The following is a 21,897-nucleotide window of genomic DNA, read 5'->3' on the forward strand; positions in this document are numbered from 1 at the left end:
AACAAGGGCAGACAGTCAGCAAAAAAATGAGGAGGAAATCTATTGGACAGAACATCTCAGGAAATTCTGAATTGAATAATTATCATATAATCAGTTAGGTCCCACAGAGTGGATCTTCTCCGGGTCCCGTCAACTAAGCAATGTCGCCTGGCGGGACCCAGGGGAAGAGCCTTCTCTTGGCGGCCCCGGCCCTCTGGAACCAACTCCCCCCAGAGATTAGAACTGCCCCCACCCTCCTTGCCTTTCGTAAACAACTTAAAACCCACCTCTGCCGCCAGGCATGGGGGAATTGAGATCCTCTTTCCCCCTAGGCCTTTACAATTCTATTCATGGTATATATGTATGTATGTTTGGTTTTTATATTAATGGGTTTTTAATCATTTCTAATACCAAATTACTATTGTACACTGTTTTATTGTCGCTGTTAGCCGCCCCGAGTCTCTGGAGAGGGGTGCCATACAAATCCAATAAATAAATAAATAAAATCATAAATCATAATCCAGCATATCCATCTTGTTTGCTGTGTATTACTGTTTTTTGTGAATATAATAATAATAATGCTAAAGGAGTTGAAAGGATCTAAGGATACCGCTCTTCCCCTCTTTTAATTTTCCACATAGTGACAAGTAAGTTAATAAATATATATTCCCCCTCATTTCTCCTTGTCTTCTGTCAAAACAAGACAGTAAACAATTTTGAAGGTTTTAAGGGTCTCTGGCTGGAAATATGCTTTGAATAATGGATATTTCCTCCGCGCCCTTCAAAAATAGGCAACAAGAAGTATTGAAGGAACTTGCATAATAATAATAATAATAGTAAAAAAACATGAAAATAAATCTTCAGCTAAACTTAACAGACCAAATTTGAATCTGTAAACCAGGAAGGCCATAGTTTATTACCTTATTTTTAAAGACATATAAATCAGTGCAACATCAAAAATAGGTTCAGCTCATCCCGTTAGCTGCAAATGTACTATTGCAAAGCAGTGCCCAATTAAGAGCACATTTTTCATAAGATGCATGTTTTTTAAGAATTTAGGAAATTCTTCTAGTTTGAAAAGTTGACGATGAAGAGTTTTGAAAAACTCAGTAATGAAGGAGAAATGGATTCAAACTTGGCCAATGTTTAATGAATTAATTTTTTTCCTAATAGATCACTTTCAACCATGTAAACATCATACTGGACAGAAAATTGTAAACATTTTGAGCATATAGATGCCTTTTTTAAAAAGCAAACTTTTTTTTGTTACAGAACTTTTATTCTTCAGGTTTTAGTGCTAAACATTTTTTTTCTTAAGAAAAACATTCAGAAAGTACAAGAGAACACAATACTCAGGATGTGCAATAGCTAGTAACATGAAAGTAGAAAATATATCCAGTAGGGTCTGGTTCTTTTACCAAGAAAACTTTAGTTTTTACTACATACACAATTAATTAGGGCGTGTCAAATTTTTCAACTTTCAATTTCCAAACATGAAGGGTGCTCAAAGGTTGTGACATGTGCTGGGGATTTTAAAGATATTTTGGTTACTTTTATTATAATTTATATGTGCTTGGTAAGTCACTACATATATATCACAACTTTTTAACATTTTATTTGTTTCATATCTACCATCAGTTTATTTTAAGGTGTTCCGTCAGCTTTTATATCATCCTGTTTTGAAATCTATCATCACTTTTTTTTCCAAATAGGAATTAATTAATTTATTTATTTATTTATTTATTTACTTACTTACTTACTTACTTACTTACTTACTTACTTACTTACTTACTTACTTACTTACTTACTTATTGGATTTGTATGCCGCCCCTCTCCGCAGACCCGGGGCGGCTAACAACAGTAATAAAACAGCATATAATAATAATCCAATACTAAAAACAGTAAAAAACCCATTATTATAAAAACCAAACATACATACAGATATACTATGCATAAAATTGTAAAGGCCTAGGAGGAAAGAGTATCTCAATTCCCCCATGCCTGGCGGCAGAGGTGGGTTTTAAGCAGGTTACGAAAGGCGAGGAGGGTGGGGGCAATTCTAATCTCTGGGGGGAGTTGGTTCCAGAGGGCTGGGGCTGCCACAGAGAAGGCTCTTCCCCTGGGTCCCGCCAAGCGACATTGTTTAGTTGACGGGACCCGGAGAAGACCCACTCTGTGGGACCTAACTGGTCGCTGGGATTCGTGCAGCAGAAGGCGGTCCCTGAAATAGTTTACATTTTCTCTCCTTGCAATAATACAACTTTGGGCTAGGCTTTTATTTTCATTTGTTTAAAACAATAAGCTTCTTCTTTTTGCTTTCGTAGTCTATTTTCCCCCACTCCTGACACTATCAAAGAATGGTTTGCTTCATATTCTGAACTTATTATCCTTGTAATTCCTATATTCTTTGTAAGCAATCAAACCACTCGTGCTTCTAAACGAATATTCATTCGTCTGCCACTTCAGTGTAAGAATGGATTTAATTATAATTAAACCACCACTTTCACTCCTATGCGTGTCTCAATAAAATTCACTCCAGAAGATCTTTACAATGCCCTATTACATATGTTCTGTTTCTCTTAAATTCAGAGATTTTACAAAAATGTTTCTACGTTTCTCTTTTCCATTTCATTTGCTAATTCTATTTTTTTTAAATCATTGACTCCTCTTATACTGCTGACTATCAAATCTTACAGCCAGAGAGATTGTCATCAAATAGTCTGATAGATATTGTCTTCCGCTGTCTTTTATGGTTTGGGGCAATAAAAGGCTTCCACAAAACATTTTAATAAGTAGAGAGAAAGTGGGGACTGTGTGCCTTATCCTTCGCTGCCCTCATTCTATAGGCACCCACCCTACTAACGTGAGCAATTTAGGCAAAACTAAAGTGTAATCAGTTTTATCCTAATACAGTGGTACTTGTACCTACAAACACCTCTACTTAGGAACTTTTCTAGACAAGAACCGAGTGTTCAAGATTTTTTTGCCTCTTCTCAAGAACCATTTTCCACTCACAAAACCAAGCCTCCGAAACTGTAACCAGAAAAGGCAGGGAGAAGCCTCCGTGGGGCCTCTCTAGGAATCTCCTGGGAGGAAACAGGGTCAGAAAATGTGGGAAGAAGCCTCCGTGGAGCCTCTCTAGGAATCTCCTGGGAGGAAACAGGGCCAGAAAATGTGGGGAGTAGCCTCCGTGGAGCCTCTCTATGAATCTCCTGGGAGGAAACAGGGCCAGAAAATGTGGGGAGAAGCCCCCGTGGGGCCTCTCTAGGAATCTCCCAGGAGGAAATAGGACCAGAAAAGGCGGGGAGAAGCCTCCCTGAGGCCTCTCTAGGAATCTCCTGGGAAGAAACAGGGCCTCCACTCTCCCTGTGGTTTCCCCAATTGCACACGGTATTTGCTTTTACATTGATTCCTATAGGGAAAATTGCTTCTTCTTACAAACTTTTCTACTTAAGAACCTGGTCACGGAACAAATTAAGTTTGTAAGTAGAGGTACCACTGTATTATTGACATTCTAGGCAAATTATAATCTCTAATCTAGAAACCACCTTGCAATCTCATGGATGTTCATGAGCCGCCTGTATGTTGGTTGAGGCAGGCAGGATTCCCTTGAGTCCCATTTGTTGGGAGTCAAGGGAAAGGGAGGGTTTTGCCTTCTCTTTCTGCTCAAGATCCCCATGTACAATTGGTGGGCCACTGTGTGACATAGAATGCTGGACCCGATGGGCTTTGGCCTGATTCAGCAGGGCTCTTCTTATGTTCTTATGTTAATCTAACAGACCATTATTTGTATCCTACTAAACACAGGAGGAAAATGAAGTACACAGACATATACTTAGACCTTTATCCTTTCCAAAGACCAAGCAAAATTTCAAAATGGACGTCCAAAGAAATTCTAAACAGATTTGGACCATGTTTGTTTCCTTCTTTCCTTCCTAACTTCCAGGTGGTTTTTAAGAGACTAAACCAAAGATGGCAAACCTTTTTTCCCTCGGGTGCCGAAAGCACATGTGTGTGTGCTATTGTGGATGCGCGAGTGCTCACACCCATAATTCAATGCGAAAATGGCTTCCCCCGCCCTCTGGAGGCCAGAAATGGCCCATTTCCCAGCTTCTGGTGGGCCTGGTAGGCCTGTTTTTAACCCTCACCAAGTTCCAGAGGCTTCCTGGGAGCCTGGGGAGGACAAAAACGCCCCTGAAGGCCCTCTGAAGGCTGAAAATGCCCTCTCAGAGCCTCTGTGTGAGCTGAAAATCAGTGAGATGAAGCTGAGCTATGGCAACAGCTCGAGTGCCGGCATATATGGCCACCTGTGCTATAGGTTCGCCATCACTGGACTAAACAGTCACTTGTCTGAAAAGGGCAGTGATGGTTAATCTTTTTGTCATCATGTGCCAAAAGCGAGCATGTGCATATGCAACAGCACATGTGTGCCAGGACCCATAATGCAGTGCAGCCCCTCCCTTCACATGCGCACATGACCCCATCAGGCTCCCGCCTCTCATACACATGTGCACATCCCACATGCTCTCCCGCCCCTCCGTGCATGTGTCCCCCTGCGCCCCATTTTGACCTTCCTGCTTCCTCCTGGGACCAAAAATAGGCCATGGGGCAGGCGCCCTGCCCTCCCACGCATCGCGAAAACCAGCTGGCTGGCAGGAGGTGTGGACCAATGCGCGTTGAAGCTAAGCTGGGTGGCGGCTCGTGCCAGCTGTGGCAGTCATGGCATAGGTTCACCATCACGGATATAGGGTCTCCTGCTTGAGCAAAGGGTTAGACCAGAAGACCTCCAAGGTCCCTTTTAAGCTCTATTCTGATTTATTTCCTTCCTTCCCTCCTTCCCTCCCCTCCCTCCCTCCCTCTTTAAGAAATACCTCTTCTCTTAATATAATTTTATATTTAAGAGAGGCGGGGTGGTGCAGTGGTTAGAGTGCAGCACTGCAGGCTACTTCAGCTAACTGCTATCTGTAATTCAGCAGTTCAAATCTCACCACCGGCTCAAGGCGATTCAACCTTCCATCCTTCCAAGGTGGGTAAAATGGGGACCCAGATTGTTGGGGGCAAGAGGTTGATTCTGTAAACCGCTTAGAGAGGGCTGCAAAAGCACTATAAGTCTAAATGCTATTGCTATTAATTATAAAATACATGACTGACCAGATGTAAATCGAAACAGCACAAAACAGAAGACTAATAAATATTTGGAAAAGTAAAATAACCATGTAAAATAGCCATGTTCACTTTTAGAGCACGTTTAGTGCATTTAAAAACCCAACTAACAAATGACCACAGGACCCAAGTTAAGTATAAAATTTAAAAGTTCGCAAATTGTACCTACATTAAGTGCAATCAGGATAATATCATTGAGGTTGACTTTTTCAGGTGAGCTTGTGCACGCCTCAATCCCTTCGTCTGATAGGTACCTATTTAAAGCGTGGGAAAAACCAGAACTTCAGTTAAGTTTATTAGAAATTCAGACCGAAAACAATCCAGTAATTGCAAAATGCTGTTTTAATCAGAAATGTACATTAGGTAATAATCGTTCAATAGACAATGGAGAGCAGGAATTGTCTGATACAGCCTCATTTTCCATTTCTAAAGTTGTTAATACTTCCCAAAGTGCCTCTTTTTAACACATCTCTCGGTTCCATACCAGTATCTTATAAATTATTATTATTATTATTATTACTATTTATTAGATTTGTATGCCACCCCTCTCCGAAGACTCGGGGCGGCTCACAACAGTAATACAAAAACAATAAATACTGAAACACCCATTTTTTAAAGAGAACTAATTGTGTATATACAGTTTTTACAGCTTTAGTAAATATTACCTTTTGAAATTATGGATCTTTTTAAAAAATATTTATTTATTTATTGGATTTATAGGCTGCCCTTCTCCTCGCCGACTCAAGGCGGCTTACAACAATAAAAACATAATACAAAATTTAAAAATACCCCAATACATAATAGCAACGCTAAGAAAAGCTTATCCAAGTAAAACAACACACAATCAACACTCAGGCCTGTCGACGTAGATGTATTTTAAGCACTTTTCGAAAGGCAAGGAGAATGGGGACAGTACGAATCTCTGGGGGGAGTTGGTTCCAGAGGACTGGGGCCACAACAGAGAAGGCTCTCCCCCGTGGCCCTGCAAGCTGCCATTGTTTGGCTGACAGGAACTGGAGTAGGCCGACTCTGTGTGACCTAATCAGTCGCTGGCACATGTGAGGCAGAATGGTTATAGTACATATAATGGCTACAGTTCAAGAAAGGAAAAACCATGGCGGTGAAGGTGCACATACGAGCCGATACAAGGATGACTTGCAGCTAACAGGAAAATAGTCATTTTTAATCATCTTCTTTTAACGGCCCCATAATCCCTTGCGGGATGGAGTCTGGGTTACTGAATGGAGCTGAGTGTTTACTGGCCGGCTGCCCTTCCCTGTCGCCAGTGTGGAGTTATTTTCAGCAGATATATTGCCGTTGTGCCCAGAGAGAGAAATATCTGCCTCTATCTAGGATCCAACTCACAGCCTCCTGATTTTGAGGCAAGAGCTCTACCTCTAGGCCACCCCACCACTCAAAATAGTCACTTTTAAGGGTGCAGAAAATATAGAGTTCTGCAAAGGCTAATTGATACAGCATAAAGTCTGCGGAGAGGGGCGGCATACAAATCTAATAAATAATAATAATAATAATAATAAAAAATAATAAAACAATATTTGGATTTTTTTTTCAATTACTTCTGACCTTATTTAGATACACAGGAGCTTAAAACGTGAATGGGTGAATGTGTAGATGGTTGAGTGTTGAATATATGCAATTTTATGTTCATAAAGGTGAGGTACATTAAGCTGAGAGAATGAATGACCAAACCAATATTATTGGGCATAGCTTGTGGATAAAAGTGTACATGTATGATGAAGGAAATGGAGCACCTTCCTTATGAAACCAGGTTGCAACGCCTTGGTCTCTTCAGCCTTGAAAGACGGCGTTTGAGGGGTGACTTGATCGAAGTGTATAAAATCATGCATGGGATAGAAAAGGCGGATGGAGAAAAAATTATTTTCTCTATCACACAATACCAGGATGAGGGGGCCCTCCCTAAAGCTCACAGGTAAGAAAGTGAGGACAAATCAAGGGAAATATTTCTTTACCCAGAGTGTCATTGGTTGATGGAATTCACTTCCAGAAGAGGTCATGACAGCTGTCAGCCTGGATAGCTTGAAGGCAGGATGAGACAGATTCATGGATGCCAAGTGTATCGGTGGTTATTGAAACGGATGTCCAAGTGCCGCCTCTATGTTGGTTGAGGCAGGCAGGATTCCCTTGAGGACCATTTGTTGGGATTCAAAGGAAAGGGAGGGTCTTGCCTTCTCTTTCTGCTCAAGATCCCCATGGACAATTGGTGGGCCACTGTGTGACACAGAATGCTGGACTCGATTGGCCTGATTCAGCATGGTTCCTCTTATGTTCTAATGTATGTGAATGATGCACAGGTTAAGTTGCTAGTGAGGATGAATTTCCGTCCCCTTAGGTATAGCTGAAATCAAGTGATGCTAAGTCCAATCTACCTTGCAGAATCCCTTCCAGAGGGACTCTTTATGTATGCAGCTGATTTTAGGTGGACCAATATTTGAGAAGTCAGGATATAAAAGCATGGCAGATTATTGCTGTAAACCTTTCAGAATAAACCACCATTCTTATGGAGCGAGACGCAGACCTAAAGGTTTGGTTGCATCGGTTGCCGATCAACTTCCGGTCACAATTCAAAGTGTTGGTTATGATCTATAAAGCCCTTCATGGCACCAGACCAGATTATCTCTGGGACCACCTTCTGCCGCACGAATCCCAGCGACCAGTTAGGTCCCACAGAGTGAGTCTTCTCCGGATCCCGTCGACTAAACAATGTCGTTTGGCGGGACCCAGGAGAAGAGCCTTCTCTGTGGCAGCCCCAACCCTCTGGAACCAGCTCCCCCCAGATATCAGAGTTGCCCCCACCCTCCTTGCCTTTCGCAAGCTCCTTAAAACCCACCTCTGTCGTCAGGCATGGGGGAACTGAAATTTCCCTTCCCCCTAGGCTTATAGAATTTATACATGGCATGCTTGTATGTATGATTGGTTCTTTAAATTGGGGTTTTTTTAGATTATTTTTAATATTAGATTTGTTTACATTGTCTTTTTTATTGTTGTTAGCCGCCCCGAGTCTTCGGAGAGGGGCGGCATACAAATCAAATCAAATCAAATAAATAAATAAAAGGTTTAAAACAACCATCAATTCCTGAAACAGGATAAAACTAAAGAGTTTTTAATTGTGCATAGCTTCAGAAGTGGCTTTCCATCCAAAGTTTTAAACTGGATCAATTTGTTCCATTTCACTCAAATTATGCCCTACAACCAGTTATTGGCAATTAACCACAGAAAGGAGAAAGCAGGTGAATGAACCATAAATTTAGACCAAAGTTAACAGTAGATTTCTCACGTGGCGCAGGGAATGTCAATCATTAACAGGAAGGCAGAAAATGAAGTTACCTCAAAGCCTGAATGAAAATGGAAAATACAGTGGTACCTATACTTATGAACTTAATTTGTTCTGTGACCAGGTTCTTAAGTAGAAAAGCTTTTAAGAAGAAGCAATTTTTCCCATAGGAATCAATGTAAAAGCAAATAATGTGTGCAATTGGGGAAACCACAGGGAGGGTGGAGGCCCTGTTTCCTCCCAGGAGATTCCTAGAGAGGCCCCACAGAGGCTTCTCCCCGTCTTTTCCGACCCTGTTTCCTCCCAGAAGATTCCTAGAGAGGCCCTACGGAGGCTTCTCTCTGCCTTTTCCGGCCCTATTTCCTCCCAGAAAATTCCTAGAGGCCCCACAGAGGCTTCTCCCTGTCTTTTCCGGCCCTGTTTCTACCAAGGAGATTTTTAGAGAGGCCCCACAGAGGCTTCTCCCCGTCTTTTACGACCCTGTTTCCTCCCAGAAGATTCCTATAGAGGCCCCACAGAGGCTTCTCCCCGTCTTTTCCGACCCTGTTTCCTCCCAGAAGATTCCTAGAGAGGCCCTAGGGAGGCTTCTCCCTGCCTTTTCTGGCCCTGTTTCCTCCCAGAAGATTCCTATAGAGCAGAGGTCCCCAACCGCCGGTCCACGGACCGGCACCGGGCCGTTGGGGGTTTTCAGCCGGTCCGCGGCACCAGGGCCCCCTCGGCCTTTCCGCACCACCAGCGGCGCTCCCCCCGCCAGCCAGCCAAGCCTCGCGCCCTCCGGAACCGGCTCCTCGCTCTCCCCCCGCCGCCCGCCGCGTTTGCAGGAGGTGGGGAGGGTCGGGCGGCCCGCCAAGGCCAGGAGGGACGCCGCTGCCCCCCCCTTCCCTCTCTCCGCCCGCCGCTGCGCCTCCTTGACGCCGAGAGGAAATGCCGGCAAAGGCTTTTCTCAGCGGAGGTCTTCAATGTCGGGGGCGCACGGGCGGTTGCACGCGCTCCCTATCTCCCTGCTAGCCCACTCGGAGTATTCAAAATAAGAAAAACCTTTGCCGGCGAAGGCTTTTCTTATTTTGAATATTCCGAGTGGGCTAGCAGGGAGATAGGGAGCGCGTGCAACCGCCTGTGCGCCCCCAACATTGAATATCACCTTCGCCGGCCCCACCTCTCCTGCAAACCCCCTTGCTGAGAGCCCGGGGCGAAAGTGCTCTCGCAAAGGTGAGGCGGGCAGGGCGTGCGCGCGTCACCGCTGAGAAGAACGGAGAACGAGAGTGAGTGATAGCAACAGACAGCAAGATAGAGAGAAAGTGAGAAAGAGAGTGAGAGAAAGGGGGGGAGAAAGAGATAGCAAGAGAGAGAACAAGAGAGAGAAAGAGCGTGAGAAAGAAAACAAGAAAGAGTGAGAGAGAGAGAAAGCAAAAGAGACAGAAAGAAAACAAGAGAGAGAAAGTGAGAAGAAGAGAGAGAAAGAGGGGGAGAGAGAGAGAAAGAGAGGGAGAGGGAGAAAGAGAGAGGGAGAGGGGGGAGAGATAGCAAGAGAGGGAGAGAGAGAAAGAGAGAGGGAAAGGGGGGAGAGATAGCAAGAGAGGGAGAGAGAGAAAGAGAGAGGGAAAGGGGAGAGAGGGGGGAGAGAAAGAGAGAGGGAGAGAGAGAGGAGATAAAGGAAGAGGAGAGAGAGAAAGGAAGAGAAAGAAAGAAAGAGGGATAGAAAGAGAGTGAGAGTGAGAGATGCTCAGTGAGCCTTTCTTTGAAGTTGCCTTTCTTTCTTTCTTTCTCTTTCTTGCATTCTTTCTTGCTTTTTCTTTCTCTCTTTTACCTTCCCTTCCTCTATTTCTTCTTTTCTTTCTCCTTCCTACCTTCTTCCCTTACTCTCCCCTTTCATAAGTTTCCTTGCTTCCTTCCTCTGTTCCTGTCCCTTCCCCCCTTCTTTCTTTCTTTCTTTCCTTCCTTCCTTTCCTCCCTCCATTTCTTGCTTTCCTTTTCCTCCCTTCTTTCCTCCCTCATTCCCTTCTTTCACTCCTTCCTCTCTTACTCTCCCCTTTCACACCTTTCCTTGCTTCCTTTGCACCCTTCTTCTGTTCCTGTCCCTTCCCTCTTTCCTTCCTTCCTTCCCACCCTCCGTCCATTCATTCACCCATTCCTCTCTTGATCGCCCCTTTTACGGCGCCGCTGACAGCTATCTCTCCCCCCCCCACCGGGCCATGGAAAACTGGTCTAGCTTAAAGCCGGTCCCTGGTGCAAAAAAGGTTGGGGACCTCTGCTATAGAGGCCCCACAGAGGCTTCTCCCCGTCTTTTCCGGCCCCGTTTCCTCCCAGGAGATTCCTAGAGAGGCCCCACAGAGGCTTCTCCCTGCCTTTTCTGGCCCTGTTCCCTCCCAGGAGATTCCTAGAGAGGCCCTACGGAGGCTTCTCCCTGTCCTTTCCGGTTATAGTTTCAGAGGCTCGGGTTGTAAGTAGAAAATGAACACCTGGTTCTTATCTAAAAAAGTTGGTAAGTAGAGGCGTTCTTAGGTAGAGGTACCACTGTAATTTCCTAACCTGAGAGAGAGTAACTAGCACAAAGACACCCAGTTGGTTTTCATGCTTGAGATGAGACTAGAACTCACCGTTTCCTAGTGTCACCCAGCTGGCTTTCATGCCTAAATTAGGGCTAGAATTCACCATCTCCTAGTAATTGGCCCAAAGTCACCCAGATGGCTTTCATGTTTAAGGTAGGACTAGCTAGAACTCACCATCCTCTGGTGCCTGACCCAAAGTCACCCAGATGGCTTTCATGTCTAAGGTAGGAGTAGAACTCAGGGTCTCTTTGTTTCTAAGTCCCCAGTTTAACAACTACATCAAAGTGGCTTCTTTGTGAGATCCAAGAATAAATGCTTTGTTTTTAACCACTGGCTGCTTTCTCTGCTCTCATACAAGTTTCAATTTCAATTTGATTTAAATTTACTGACTTAAGTTTAGAGCAGATGAGAGATGAGATACAGCTTTAAATCAGAAACAGGCTGGTGTAAATTTAGGCAGCAATTCATCCAGGCTGTTAAATGTAAAGCCACTACTACTGTTAAGATTTATACAATTATTAATGGCCAACAATGCTGAGCTATTGTTAACACAAGTGGCACTTCATAAATATGTTTGTATAACATACAAGTATGTTAGTAAAAGCTGAAAAACAGTAATAGCTCCAATAGGAATAATGACATTTGCCAATTTGTTTAACCTTTGATGAGGACAAGCAGTACTGGGAAAATATAAGAAGCTTCAAATTAAGGTTCCAGGCATATAAATAGCATATTGCATGACCTATAATTTAAGCTGTAACCGTTTAAATGCTAAGGGAGTAGTCAGTTGTGTGATCTCCTAAAAAAGCATCTACTTTTATTTTATTTATTTTTATTTATTCATTTGTCCAATACACAAGTACATAGGAAGAAAGATAGACATGTGATAATATAAAAAGGGTGAAAGTGGGCTTAGAGGAGAGGATTTATGACAGGAAGAGAATATATATGATAGGTGAAAGAAAGGAGAGACAATTGGACTGGGGACGAAAGGCACACCAGTGCACTTATGTACGCCCCTTACTGGCCTCTTAGGAATCTGGAGAGGTCAATCGTGGAGAGTCTAAGGGAGAAATGTTGGGGGTTAGGGGTTGACACAATTGAGTCCGGTAATGAGTTCCACGCTTCGATAACTCGATTGTTGAAATCAAATTTTTTACAGTCAAGTTTGGAGTGGTTCGTACTAAGTTTGAATCTGTTGCGTGCTCTTGTGTTGTTGCGGTTGAAGCTGAAGTAGTCATTGACTGGTAGGACGCAGCATATGATCTTGTGGGCAATACTCAAATCATGTTTTAGATGCCATAGTTCTAGGCTTTCTAGGCCCAGGATTGTAAGTCTATTTTCGTAGGATATTCTGTTTCGAGTGGAGGAGTGAAGGGCTCTTCTGGTGAAATATCTTTGGACATTTTCAAGGGTGTTGATGTCTGAGATGTGGTATGGGTTCCAGACAGATGAGCAGTAGTCTAAGATGGGTCTGGCAAAAGTTTTGTAGGCTCTTGTGAGTAGAGTGGGATTGCCTGAGCAGAAGCTGAGTAGGATCAGGTTAACAACTCTAGAGGCTTTTTTGGCGATACTTGCAAACATACTGTCAGAAAAACTATAAACATGAAAATGCCTGTTAGGAGGACTTATCCAAGTGCTCCTAACAGGAAACTAGAAATTATATTAGCCAACACCACAAAGAGATGATTACATAGGAAAAAGATTTGGCACGAGTTACCAAATTTGAGCTAAGGCCAAGCGGGTTTGGTTACTTCTAATATAAGAACCAAATGCTGTCAAGTATGGGAGAAATTAAGACAAGCTCAGCTCTTTTCCTTGTTAAGAATAAGGTAAGAAGGTTGAAAGAGGGAGAACTCCATAAAATTAAAAAGGACAATGGAAACAATCAAAGAAAAGTTTAATCATCACTATATCATTTAAGACAAAGAGGAAGGGAGGGGGAGAGAAATTTAATTACATTACAGTTTGCTGTTTTTACTTGGCATTCACTATTAGGAGGGTATCTGTGAAGGGCACTTAAAAGGAACAAAAATCATTTTCTACAGGAAAGCAATAAGTCTAATGGCAATGTTCAAGGGTTCAATATCTTAATGATTCTTCTGTCAAGCTAAATTATAAATGCAAGGAAAACAATGGCATATTAATTAGCTGCAATTGACTTTTCTTTTAAAAAAAATACTACAAAAGACTATTTTGGGAGCTGAAAAATATTAAGCTATCAACAGATGGCAGCAAAAAGTTAGTATGTTGGTATCACTCTGCTGCCACCTAATGATCATCCAAGGAATTGCAACCTATACTGTTAGGCACTTCTATACTGAAGTGCCTAACTCCATAGTTATTACCAGCCTCCCCTTGCCCCAATTTTTATATCTGGCTTCTTTTTATCAAATAACTAGGTGGCATGTTTAAAAAAATATTCAGAAGTTTTAAATCAGACCTTTAAAAAATAAATTAATAGCAGTAGAGTTCACTTTACTGCATCGTCAAAAAGAAAATCACAAAATATTTATATCTATGGTCAGATTCATATCTTCAGAAAAAATGGAGGCATCCTTAAAAGACTACTGAAAAAAAGGAGTAAAATGTGTGCCCACACACATAATGTAATATCCTCCCCCTGCGCATGAGCTCCTTTGAGCATGTGCATGCACACCCACTGATGTACGTGTGTCCTGCCCCTTTTGCCCATTTTTGGCTTCCAGATTTGTACAGGAGGTCTTCCAGGCCCAAAGTCGAGTATGTGCACACACGCGAACCCCCAAAATACCCCCACCTCCCGTGCATACGCTCACACATCCCCGCATGCTCCCCCACCCCATGCATAGTAAAAAACCCAAAGGCCGTGCTTGTGCAGTGGAGCTCTGCTAGGGCAACAGCTGGCAGGGCTGCAGAGAGGGCTCTGCGTGCCACCTGTGGCCTGCGTGCCATAAGTTCACCATCACTGTCCTAATCAAATGTGGCAGAACCCTTAAAACCGACTCCATCTTCATTCTCACCCATTAGTATATACAGAATAGAATTCTTTATTGGCCAAGTGTGATTGGACACACAAGGAATTTGTCTTTGGTGCACTGCTCTCAGTGTACATAAAAGAAAAGATATGTGTGTCAAGAATCCTGAGGTGCAACACTTAATGATTGTCATAGAGGTCAAATAAGCCATCAGAAAACAATCAATGGGTCATTCTTTGTCAAGTGGACCAATTTTCAGAATCTTCCCCACTTGACCACCTTCAATTTCAATCAAACTTTGCACATATATTCCTTATAGTATAAAACTGAGGTGTGCAAAATTTTAGGGCTAAAAGTTTCCACACTTCAGTTTTATACTATAAGGAATATATGTGCAAAGTTTGATTGAAACTGAAAGTGGTTGAGTGGGGACACCTGGTCCACTTGACAAAGAATGACCCCAATATTAATATAAATCGTAAGGATACAGTAATAAGTGGAAGGAGATGGGTTGATAGGAATGATGAGAAAAAATTAGTAGTAATAGTAGTGCAGACTTAGTAAATAGTTTGACAGTGTTGAGGGAATTATTTGTTTAGCAGAGTGATGGCGTTTGGGGAAAAACTGTTCTTGTGTCTTGGTGTGCAGTGCTCTCTAGTGACGTTTTGAGGGTAGGAGTTGAAACAGTTTATGTCCAGGATGCGAGGGGTCAGTCAATATTTTCACAGCCCTCTTTTTGACTCGTATATATATCCCTGATATATATCCCTGATCAAATGAATTACATTTTAATCCATTGCTATGAAAGATGGTTTTACATAACATCTATCGAGGTTATTATTCAATATTCATCCAGGTCATGGTTGTCCCATAGGTGCTTCCATTTTAAAGGCCACTGGGGCTTTGTGATTTTTTTCCCATTAAGGTGTTTTGCTTCTCAGCCAAGAAGCTTCTTCAGTTCTAAGTAACTGCTAGGGAATGGAAGGGATTTACAGTCTGCCATCAGCCAGCTGTTAGTATTCTTAACTACTACTACCTAGAGCAGCGGTCCCCAAACTACGGCCCGGGGGCCGGATGCGGCCCACTGAGGCTATTTATCCGGCCCGCAGCAGCCCATGAGATTTTATCAATAGATATAATAAGCTCCCGAATCTCCTGTCAACTCACCGTGGTCTGCTGCTGAGCGAGGAGGCGGTACAGAGGCAAGGGGCGGGGAGGATAGGAGCGAGATAGAGAGAGAGGAAGAGAGAGAAAGAGTGAGAGATACAAAAAGGGAGAAAGAGAATGAGTGAGAGAAAGAGAGAGAGGGACAGAGAAAGAAAGAGAGAGAGAAAGAGGGAGAGATAGAGAGATAGAGAGGAAGAGAGAAAGGGGGATAGATGGAAAGAGTGAGAGAGAGAAAAGAGAAAAATGAGAAAATGATGGAGAGAAAATGATGGAGAGAAAACGAGGGAGAGGAAAATTAAATAAATGAGAGAGAAGGAAGAAAAGAGGGAGGGAAGAGAGAAATGGAAAGGAAGGAGGGAAGGAAGGAAGAGGAAATGGAGGGAGTTTGTTGGTTTAAGTTTAAATTTACTTGTTAATAAAGAAGTATAAATTACTTTATTAGTTAATTATTTAATTACTTCTTTATTTTAAATATTGTATTTGTTCCCATTTTGTTTTTTACTTTAAATAAGATTTGTGCAGTGTGCACAGGGATTTGTTCATAGGGTTTTTTTATAGTCCGGCCCTCCAACAGTCTGAGGGACAGTAAACTGGCCCCCTGTGTAAAAAGTTTGGGGACCCCTGACCTAGAGGCTAATCTCCTTATTAACTCTATCTAACAAGCACATCTGGAGCCTTTCCTACAAGAAAGGATTGGAGTCAGCATGAACTCAGGACTGAAATTACAACGATTTCACACAAAAGTTATTTCAAACAGTGGCTCCTCATCAAAGTAATCTACAACAAGACCACATCAAAAACAAAGCTAATTAAAATACATCTAATCAGAATTGTCAACAGGTGAGCATTAAATCCAGCCATATGTTGTCTAAATAACATATTGTGGCGATATGCAGAAGCAGTTTAAATCTATATTCACTTAAAAGTTATGTCATGCCTAATAGAATATAAATTGCAAGGATATGGAAATAACAAGAACTATATGCAGCAAAGATGGAAGCAGTGGAATAAATATTTTTTTCAAAAAGTAATCTTCTTAATCCAAGAAGATATTTAAAAACTAGTTTATGTTTCAGTATTAAGAGCTATATATTATTTAAACAAAAATTTGATTTATTCTTCTATTTCTGAGCCATTTATGGATAATATGTATACATTTAATGACATGAAATGGGAGTTACATTGCTGGTTTTAAAGTTCTGCATAAAATATAAGATCTAAATGGAAGATAATAATATCTACTGATTATCAAGTGAGCTACTAGTACTACTCTATAAAACTTTAGTAAGATCACAGCTAGATATGGAATCCAGTTTTTGTCACCACACTATAAAAAAAGATGTTGAGACTCTAGGAAAAAGTGAAGAGAGAAGCATCCAAGATGATTGGAGGACTGGAAGCTAAAACATACGAAGAACGGTTTGAGGAACTGGACATGGCTAGTCAAGGGAAGAGAATGACCAGGGGAGGCATGATAGCAGTGTTCCAATATTTGAGGGGCTGCCACAGAGAGGCGGGGGTCAAGCTATTTTCCAAAGAACCTAAAGACCAGACAAGGAATAACGGATGGAAACTGATCAAGGAGAGATTCAACCTGAGAATAGGATAAATTTTCCAACAGTAATAGCAATCAACCAATGGAACAGAAGTTGCCTTCGGAGGTTGTAGTATCTATAACAAGCAGGAAGAGGGAGATTGTGATCCCGCTATATAGAGCGCTGGTGAAACCACATTTGGAATACCGTGTCCAGTTCTGGAGACCTCACCTACAAAAAGATATTGACAGAATTGAACGGGTCCAAAGACGGGCTACAAGAATGGTGGAAGGTCTTAAGTATAAAACATATCAGGAAAGACTTCATGAACTCAATCTGTATAGTCTGGAGGACAGAAGGAAAAGGGGGGACATGACTGAAACATTTAAATATGTTCAAGGGTTAAATAAGGTTTAGGAGGGAAGTGTTTTTAATAAGAAAGTGAACACACAAGAACAAGGGGACACAATCTGAGGTTAGTTGGGGGAAAGATCAGAAGCAACATGAGAAAATATTATTTTACTGAAAGAGTAGTAGATCCTTGGAACAAACTTCCAGCAGACGTGGTAGATAAATCCACAGTAACTGAATTTAAATATGCCTGGGATAAACATATATCCATCCTAAGATAAAATATAGGAAATAGTATAAGGGCAGACTAGATGGACCATGAGGTCTTTTTCTGCCGCCAATCTTCTATGTGTCATCACTGTAAGCTTCATCGAGAAGAGATTGGACTGCCATCTGTCAGAAATGGTGTAAGACAGGGATCCCCAAACTTGGCCACTTGAAGACTTGTGGACTTCAATTCCCAGAATTCTCCAGCTAGCTATGCTAGCTGGAGAATTCTAGGAGTTCAAGTCCACAAGTCTTCAAGTGGCCAAGTTTGAAGACCTCTGGTGTAAGGTGTCCTGCTTGGGTAGGGGATGTTGGACTAGATGACCTAAAAGTCCCTTCTAACTCTGTTAATGTCTAATCTAATCACTTATGTCTTTGTTTCTGAGGAAGGTGTTTAAACCAGAAAAGCTACACAGCTTTTTTTGACGTATCACCCCTTTATAGCTACTCAGCGAAACTGAACAGATTCACTGTGTGTATGAGGAAGGGTTTGGCCACCTCTGCCCAAAAAGTGGGAAAAATGAAATGAAACCTGCAAAATTTAACACTTAAAATTTCCCCAAAGCCAATAAAAACCGATATTGGCAGCGCTGATGACAACGAAAATAAAAACCATTGTGAAGATTTCAAGTTCATCGGAGAACCTGAAAGAACAATATATCTATTTTTTTTTTATTTAAAAAAATGTACACCAGGCTTCAAAGTAAGGCCTCTCCAAGTGATGTACACCAGAGTTAAATTTTGTGAAAAGTTTTGACTTTTAACGGCTTATAAAATAATTAGTGTGAGCATTACTTCTGGCACTTATTAAATTAAAAGCGAGAGATTTCAGGTATCAAGAAAGAGATGTCTATTGTATATCACACACACACACAAGCAGAGGTCACACACACACACACACAAGCAGAGGTTTATTCTGGTTATTGTCAAGCAACTGATGCACTGATTGTGTGTGTATATATGTGTGCATACATGTATGTGTATATGTATATGTGTATACACATATACACACACACACATATACAGTGTTCCCTCGATTTTCACGGGTTCGAACTTCGTGAAAAGCCTATACCACGGTTTTTCAAATATATTAATTAAAAAATACTTTGCGGCTTTTTCCCTTATATCACGGTTTTTCCTGCCTGATGATGTCATATGTCATCGCCACACTTTCATACGCCTTTAATAAATATTTTTTTTTAATAAACTTTAATAAATAAACATGGTGAGTAATAATCTAAATGGTTCTTAAGGGAATGGGAAATGGTAATTTAGGGGTTTAAAGTGTTAAGGGAAGGCTTGTGACACTGTTCATAGCCCAAAATAGTGTATTTACTTCCGCATCTCTACTTCGCGGAAATTCAACTTTCGCAGGCGGTCTCAGAACGCGACCAGTTACGTCCCACAGAGACGGCCTTCTCCGGGTCCCGTCGACTAAACAATGTCGTTTGGCGGGACCCAGGAGAAGAGCCTTCTCTGTGGCGGCCCCGACCCTATGGAACCAGCTTCCCCAGGATATCAGACTTGCCCCCACCCTCCTTGCCTTTCGTAAGCTCCTTAAAACCCACCTCTGTCGTCAGGCATGGGGGAATTGAGATATTCCCTTCCCCTAGGCTTATAAAATTTATGTATGGTATGACTGTATGTATGACTGATCTCTTAAATTAGGTTTTTTAGATTTTTTAATATTAGATTTGTTTACGTTGTCCTTTTACTGTTGTTAGCTGCCCCGAGTCTGCGGAGAGGGGCGGCATACAAATCTAATAAATAAATAAATAAACACTGTATACGCACATACAAATAAACACATACATAATCAGTGCATAGGCTACTTGACAATAACTCTAATATATTAAATGAAAGACAGCACAACTAGAAAGCGTGCAACCTACATTAACCTGCATTTGGTTCTAGTATTATATTTGGTTATCCCATCCTGCCTTCCGGCATCTCCCCGTGGTCTCCCATCCCAGTTTTCTCCATCGTTGAAAGTCCTGTCTCTTTTTCCTACGAGGGCCACTCCCTTCCTTGCCATCTCAGGAAAAGATGCATTTGGTTGAAAGCTTTCGGTTTATGTAGCCATTTAAGTACGTGCCGAATGCTTTCAGCGATCTGTTGAGTCCCAGAAGTTGGATGCAGGCCTGAGTGCACCATTGGCTCCATTATTGCAAATCTCCACCCGTAAATCAAAAGCCGTTTGGAAAAGGAGGCTAATGTTTAAAACCTTGTCAAAAACGCGCACCGCCAGGCTCTGAAACTGGAAACACAACACAAACGGAAAGAGTGCCACACACATCGACATGCCTTTGGCTCAGTTATTGTGTTATATAAAACACAACGCAACCTGAAAGGGTGCAACACACATTAATATGCACTTTGGCACTGTTATATTACATTATTTATACATTAACACAACTTGAAAGTGTATGACTCACGTTAACACTCATTTTTGGCTATATTATATTATACATATTATATATTATATTATTTTATAATACATTAAAATGCAAGGTGAGTGGAAAGGGTGTGACCCACGTTAACACGCATTTGGCTATGTTATACATATTATATCACATTAATCATACATTAAAATGCAACACAACTGGAAAGTGTACGACCCCCATCAGCACCCATTGGGCTACATTATACATATTATATTATACTATATTACATTACAATGCAACACAACTGGAAAGGGTGTGGCCCACATTAACACCTATTTGGCTCTGCCACTATGTTTTACTTTCCCGCCTTGCCTTCTTCCCAGAATCCTTTTCTCCTTTTTTATAAATCCTGCCCCAAGGCATCTCCCCGTGGTCTCCCATCCCCAGGATGCAACTGATGGCATCTTGGCTCTTCCAAGGCTTTTTTTTTTTTTGGGGGGGGGGGGTGTGAATGCAAGTCTGGGAGAAACCAGAAACGGCCCAGCACCACAACCCTTTGTGCGCGTCTGCATAAAAACACACAACAGACTTTTCATCCTCAGCCAAGGAAGGCGGCGGCCTTTCAGGGTGGTCGCCCTTCCAAGGACGGGCCAGGGCCGACCCTGCTTAGCTTCGCCGACCTCCCGCTCGCGCCAACCCCCCCCCCTCCCGTAGGCAGCGGCCTTGGCGGTCACCGAGCCACGACACCGGCCGGCTGGAGAATAAACAACCTCCCCAGCCGGGCACGGAGATCTTCCCGGCCTCAGGAAACTTACCAGCCGGACTCAGAGAGGGTCGCGGCCACCGCCGCGTCAGCCATGGCGCCGCCGCCGCCTCCCGCTCCCCCTCCCTCCCCGCGCAGGGAAACCGAGGCACGGCGGCCGGAGAGGGTCAATCCCGAAAGCGTTTCCTCTCCTCCTCCGCAAGTTATTTATATTTTTTATAAAAAAAAAAAAGGCGGGGAAGGTGAGGGAGGAGACCCTGCCCCCTTCGGCCTCGCTCGGGCAGCCGGAAGTCCAAGGCGCTCGACGCTAGCCTGCGCGTGAGCGCGCCGCCTTATCCTTTTTCCGACTTCCGCCCGGAAACTAGAGTGTCTCCACTTCCGGCGGGCGGGGGGGGGGTTGTTCCTTGAGCGCGGGTGCCCCTGGCGGATCCTGGCGGAACGGCGCCTGTCTTGGAGCTTTGAAGAGCGTGTAAGAGAATCGTGCAGGCAGAAAATAAGTGGAGAAAGCTATCAGAATCACCGAATAATTTTTAATTTTTTTAAAAAAAAAAAATATTTATTTTTATTTTAATATTTTTATTGAAATTCTTTAAAAACATTAGAGTGCCTTCCGTCCCCTGTCCTATTGCTCTCCTATATCTCCTTCTATTCCTATATCACTTCTTCTATTCTTTCATTGATATGTTCTATTCCTATATCTTCTCTTCTATTCTTTCTTAGATATATTTTACTATGAGTATCTCCTCTATAACCTTCATAATGTATTTTACTATGTGTATATATATGTATATACCCACTAAAACTCTCATTGTGTATTGGACAAAATAAATAAATAAATAAAAATAAATGAATGAATGAATGAATGAATGAATGAATGAATAAATAAATAAATAAAAAATTTTCTGCAGTTCTGATTATCCCCTGAAGTCTGTGTCAGTCTTCTTGGGTTGCAGAATCAAACCACACATAGAGGTGCAGATGACAGAGTCAATAATTACTCTGTGGAATTGTATCAGCAGTTCCTTGGCCAGTTTTGAATTTCCTGAGATGACGCAGAAAAAAACATTCTTTGTTGAGCTTTTTTGATGACATTTTTGATAGTAAGAATATGTGCCAAGGCGCCAGAATAGAAGCTTTAATTTCTAACACCAGGGGAAATTTGTCTTTTCCCAGGGTCTTAGGCGATGCCTGTGAAACGGTTGTTCAACTCCCAAAGGGGTCCTGACCCCAAGGTTGAGAACCACTGGTGTGATGATAATAATAATAATAATAATAATAATAATAATAATAATAATAATAATAATAATAATTTATTAGATTTGTATGCCGCCCCTCTCCGAAGACTTGGGGCGGCTCACAACAATGATAAAAAGTATATTATAATGGCACAAATCTAATATTAAAAAACTAAAAACCCTATCATAATTTAAAAACCAAACAGCACATACGTACCAAACATAAATTATAAT

The 21,897-nt window shown here is 42.1% G+C and overlaps 1 protein-coding gene across 1 annotated transcript in view; it reads right to left on the bottom strand.

Moving 5' to 3' along the window:
- Window positions 1–20,777, bottom strand: part of TDRD3 (tudor domain containing 3) — an 88,985-nt gene extending 68,208 nt beyond the window's left edge. The window contains exons 1-2 of the mRNA XM_070751368.1: window positions 20,481–20,777; window positions 5,312–5,396 (exon numbers count right to left, since the gene is read on the bottom strand). Of these exons, the coding sequence (XP_070607469.1) occupies window positions 5,312–5,396; window positions 20,481–20,524 (129 nt within the window). The 5' untranslated portion in view covers window positions 20,525–20,777. The remainder of the gene's footprint in view (window positions 1–5,311; window positions 5,397–20,480) is intronic.
- Between the last annotated feature and the right edge of the window lie 1,120 nt (window positions 20,778–21,897).

This window comes from Erythrolamprus reginae, chromosome 4 (genome assembly GCF_031021105.1).
Source record: "Erythrolamprus reginae isolate rEryReg1 chromosome 4, rEryReg1.hap1, whole genome shotgun sequence".
NCBI lineage: Eukaryota > Metazoa > Chordata > Lepidosauria > Squamata > Dipsadidae > Erythrolamprus > Erythrolamprus reginae.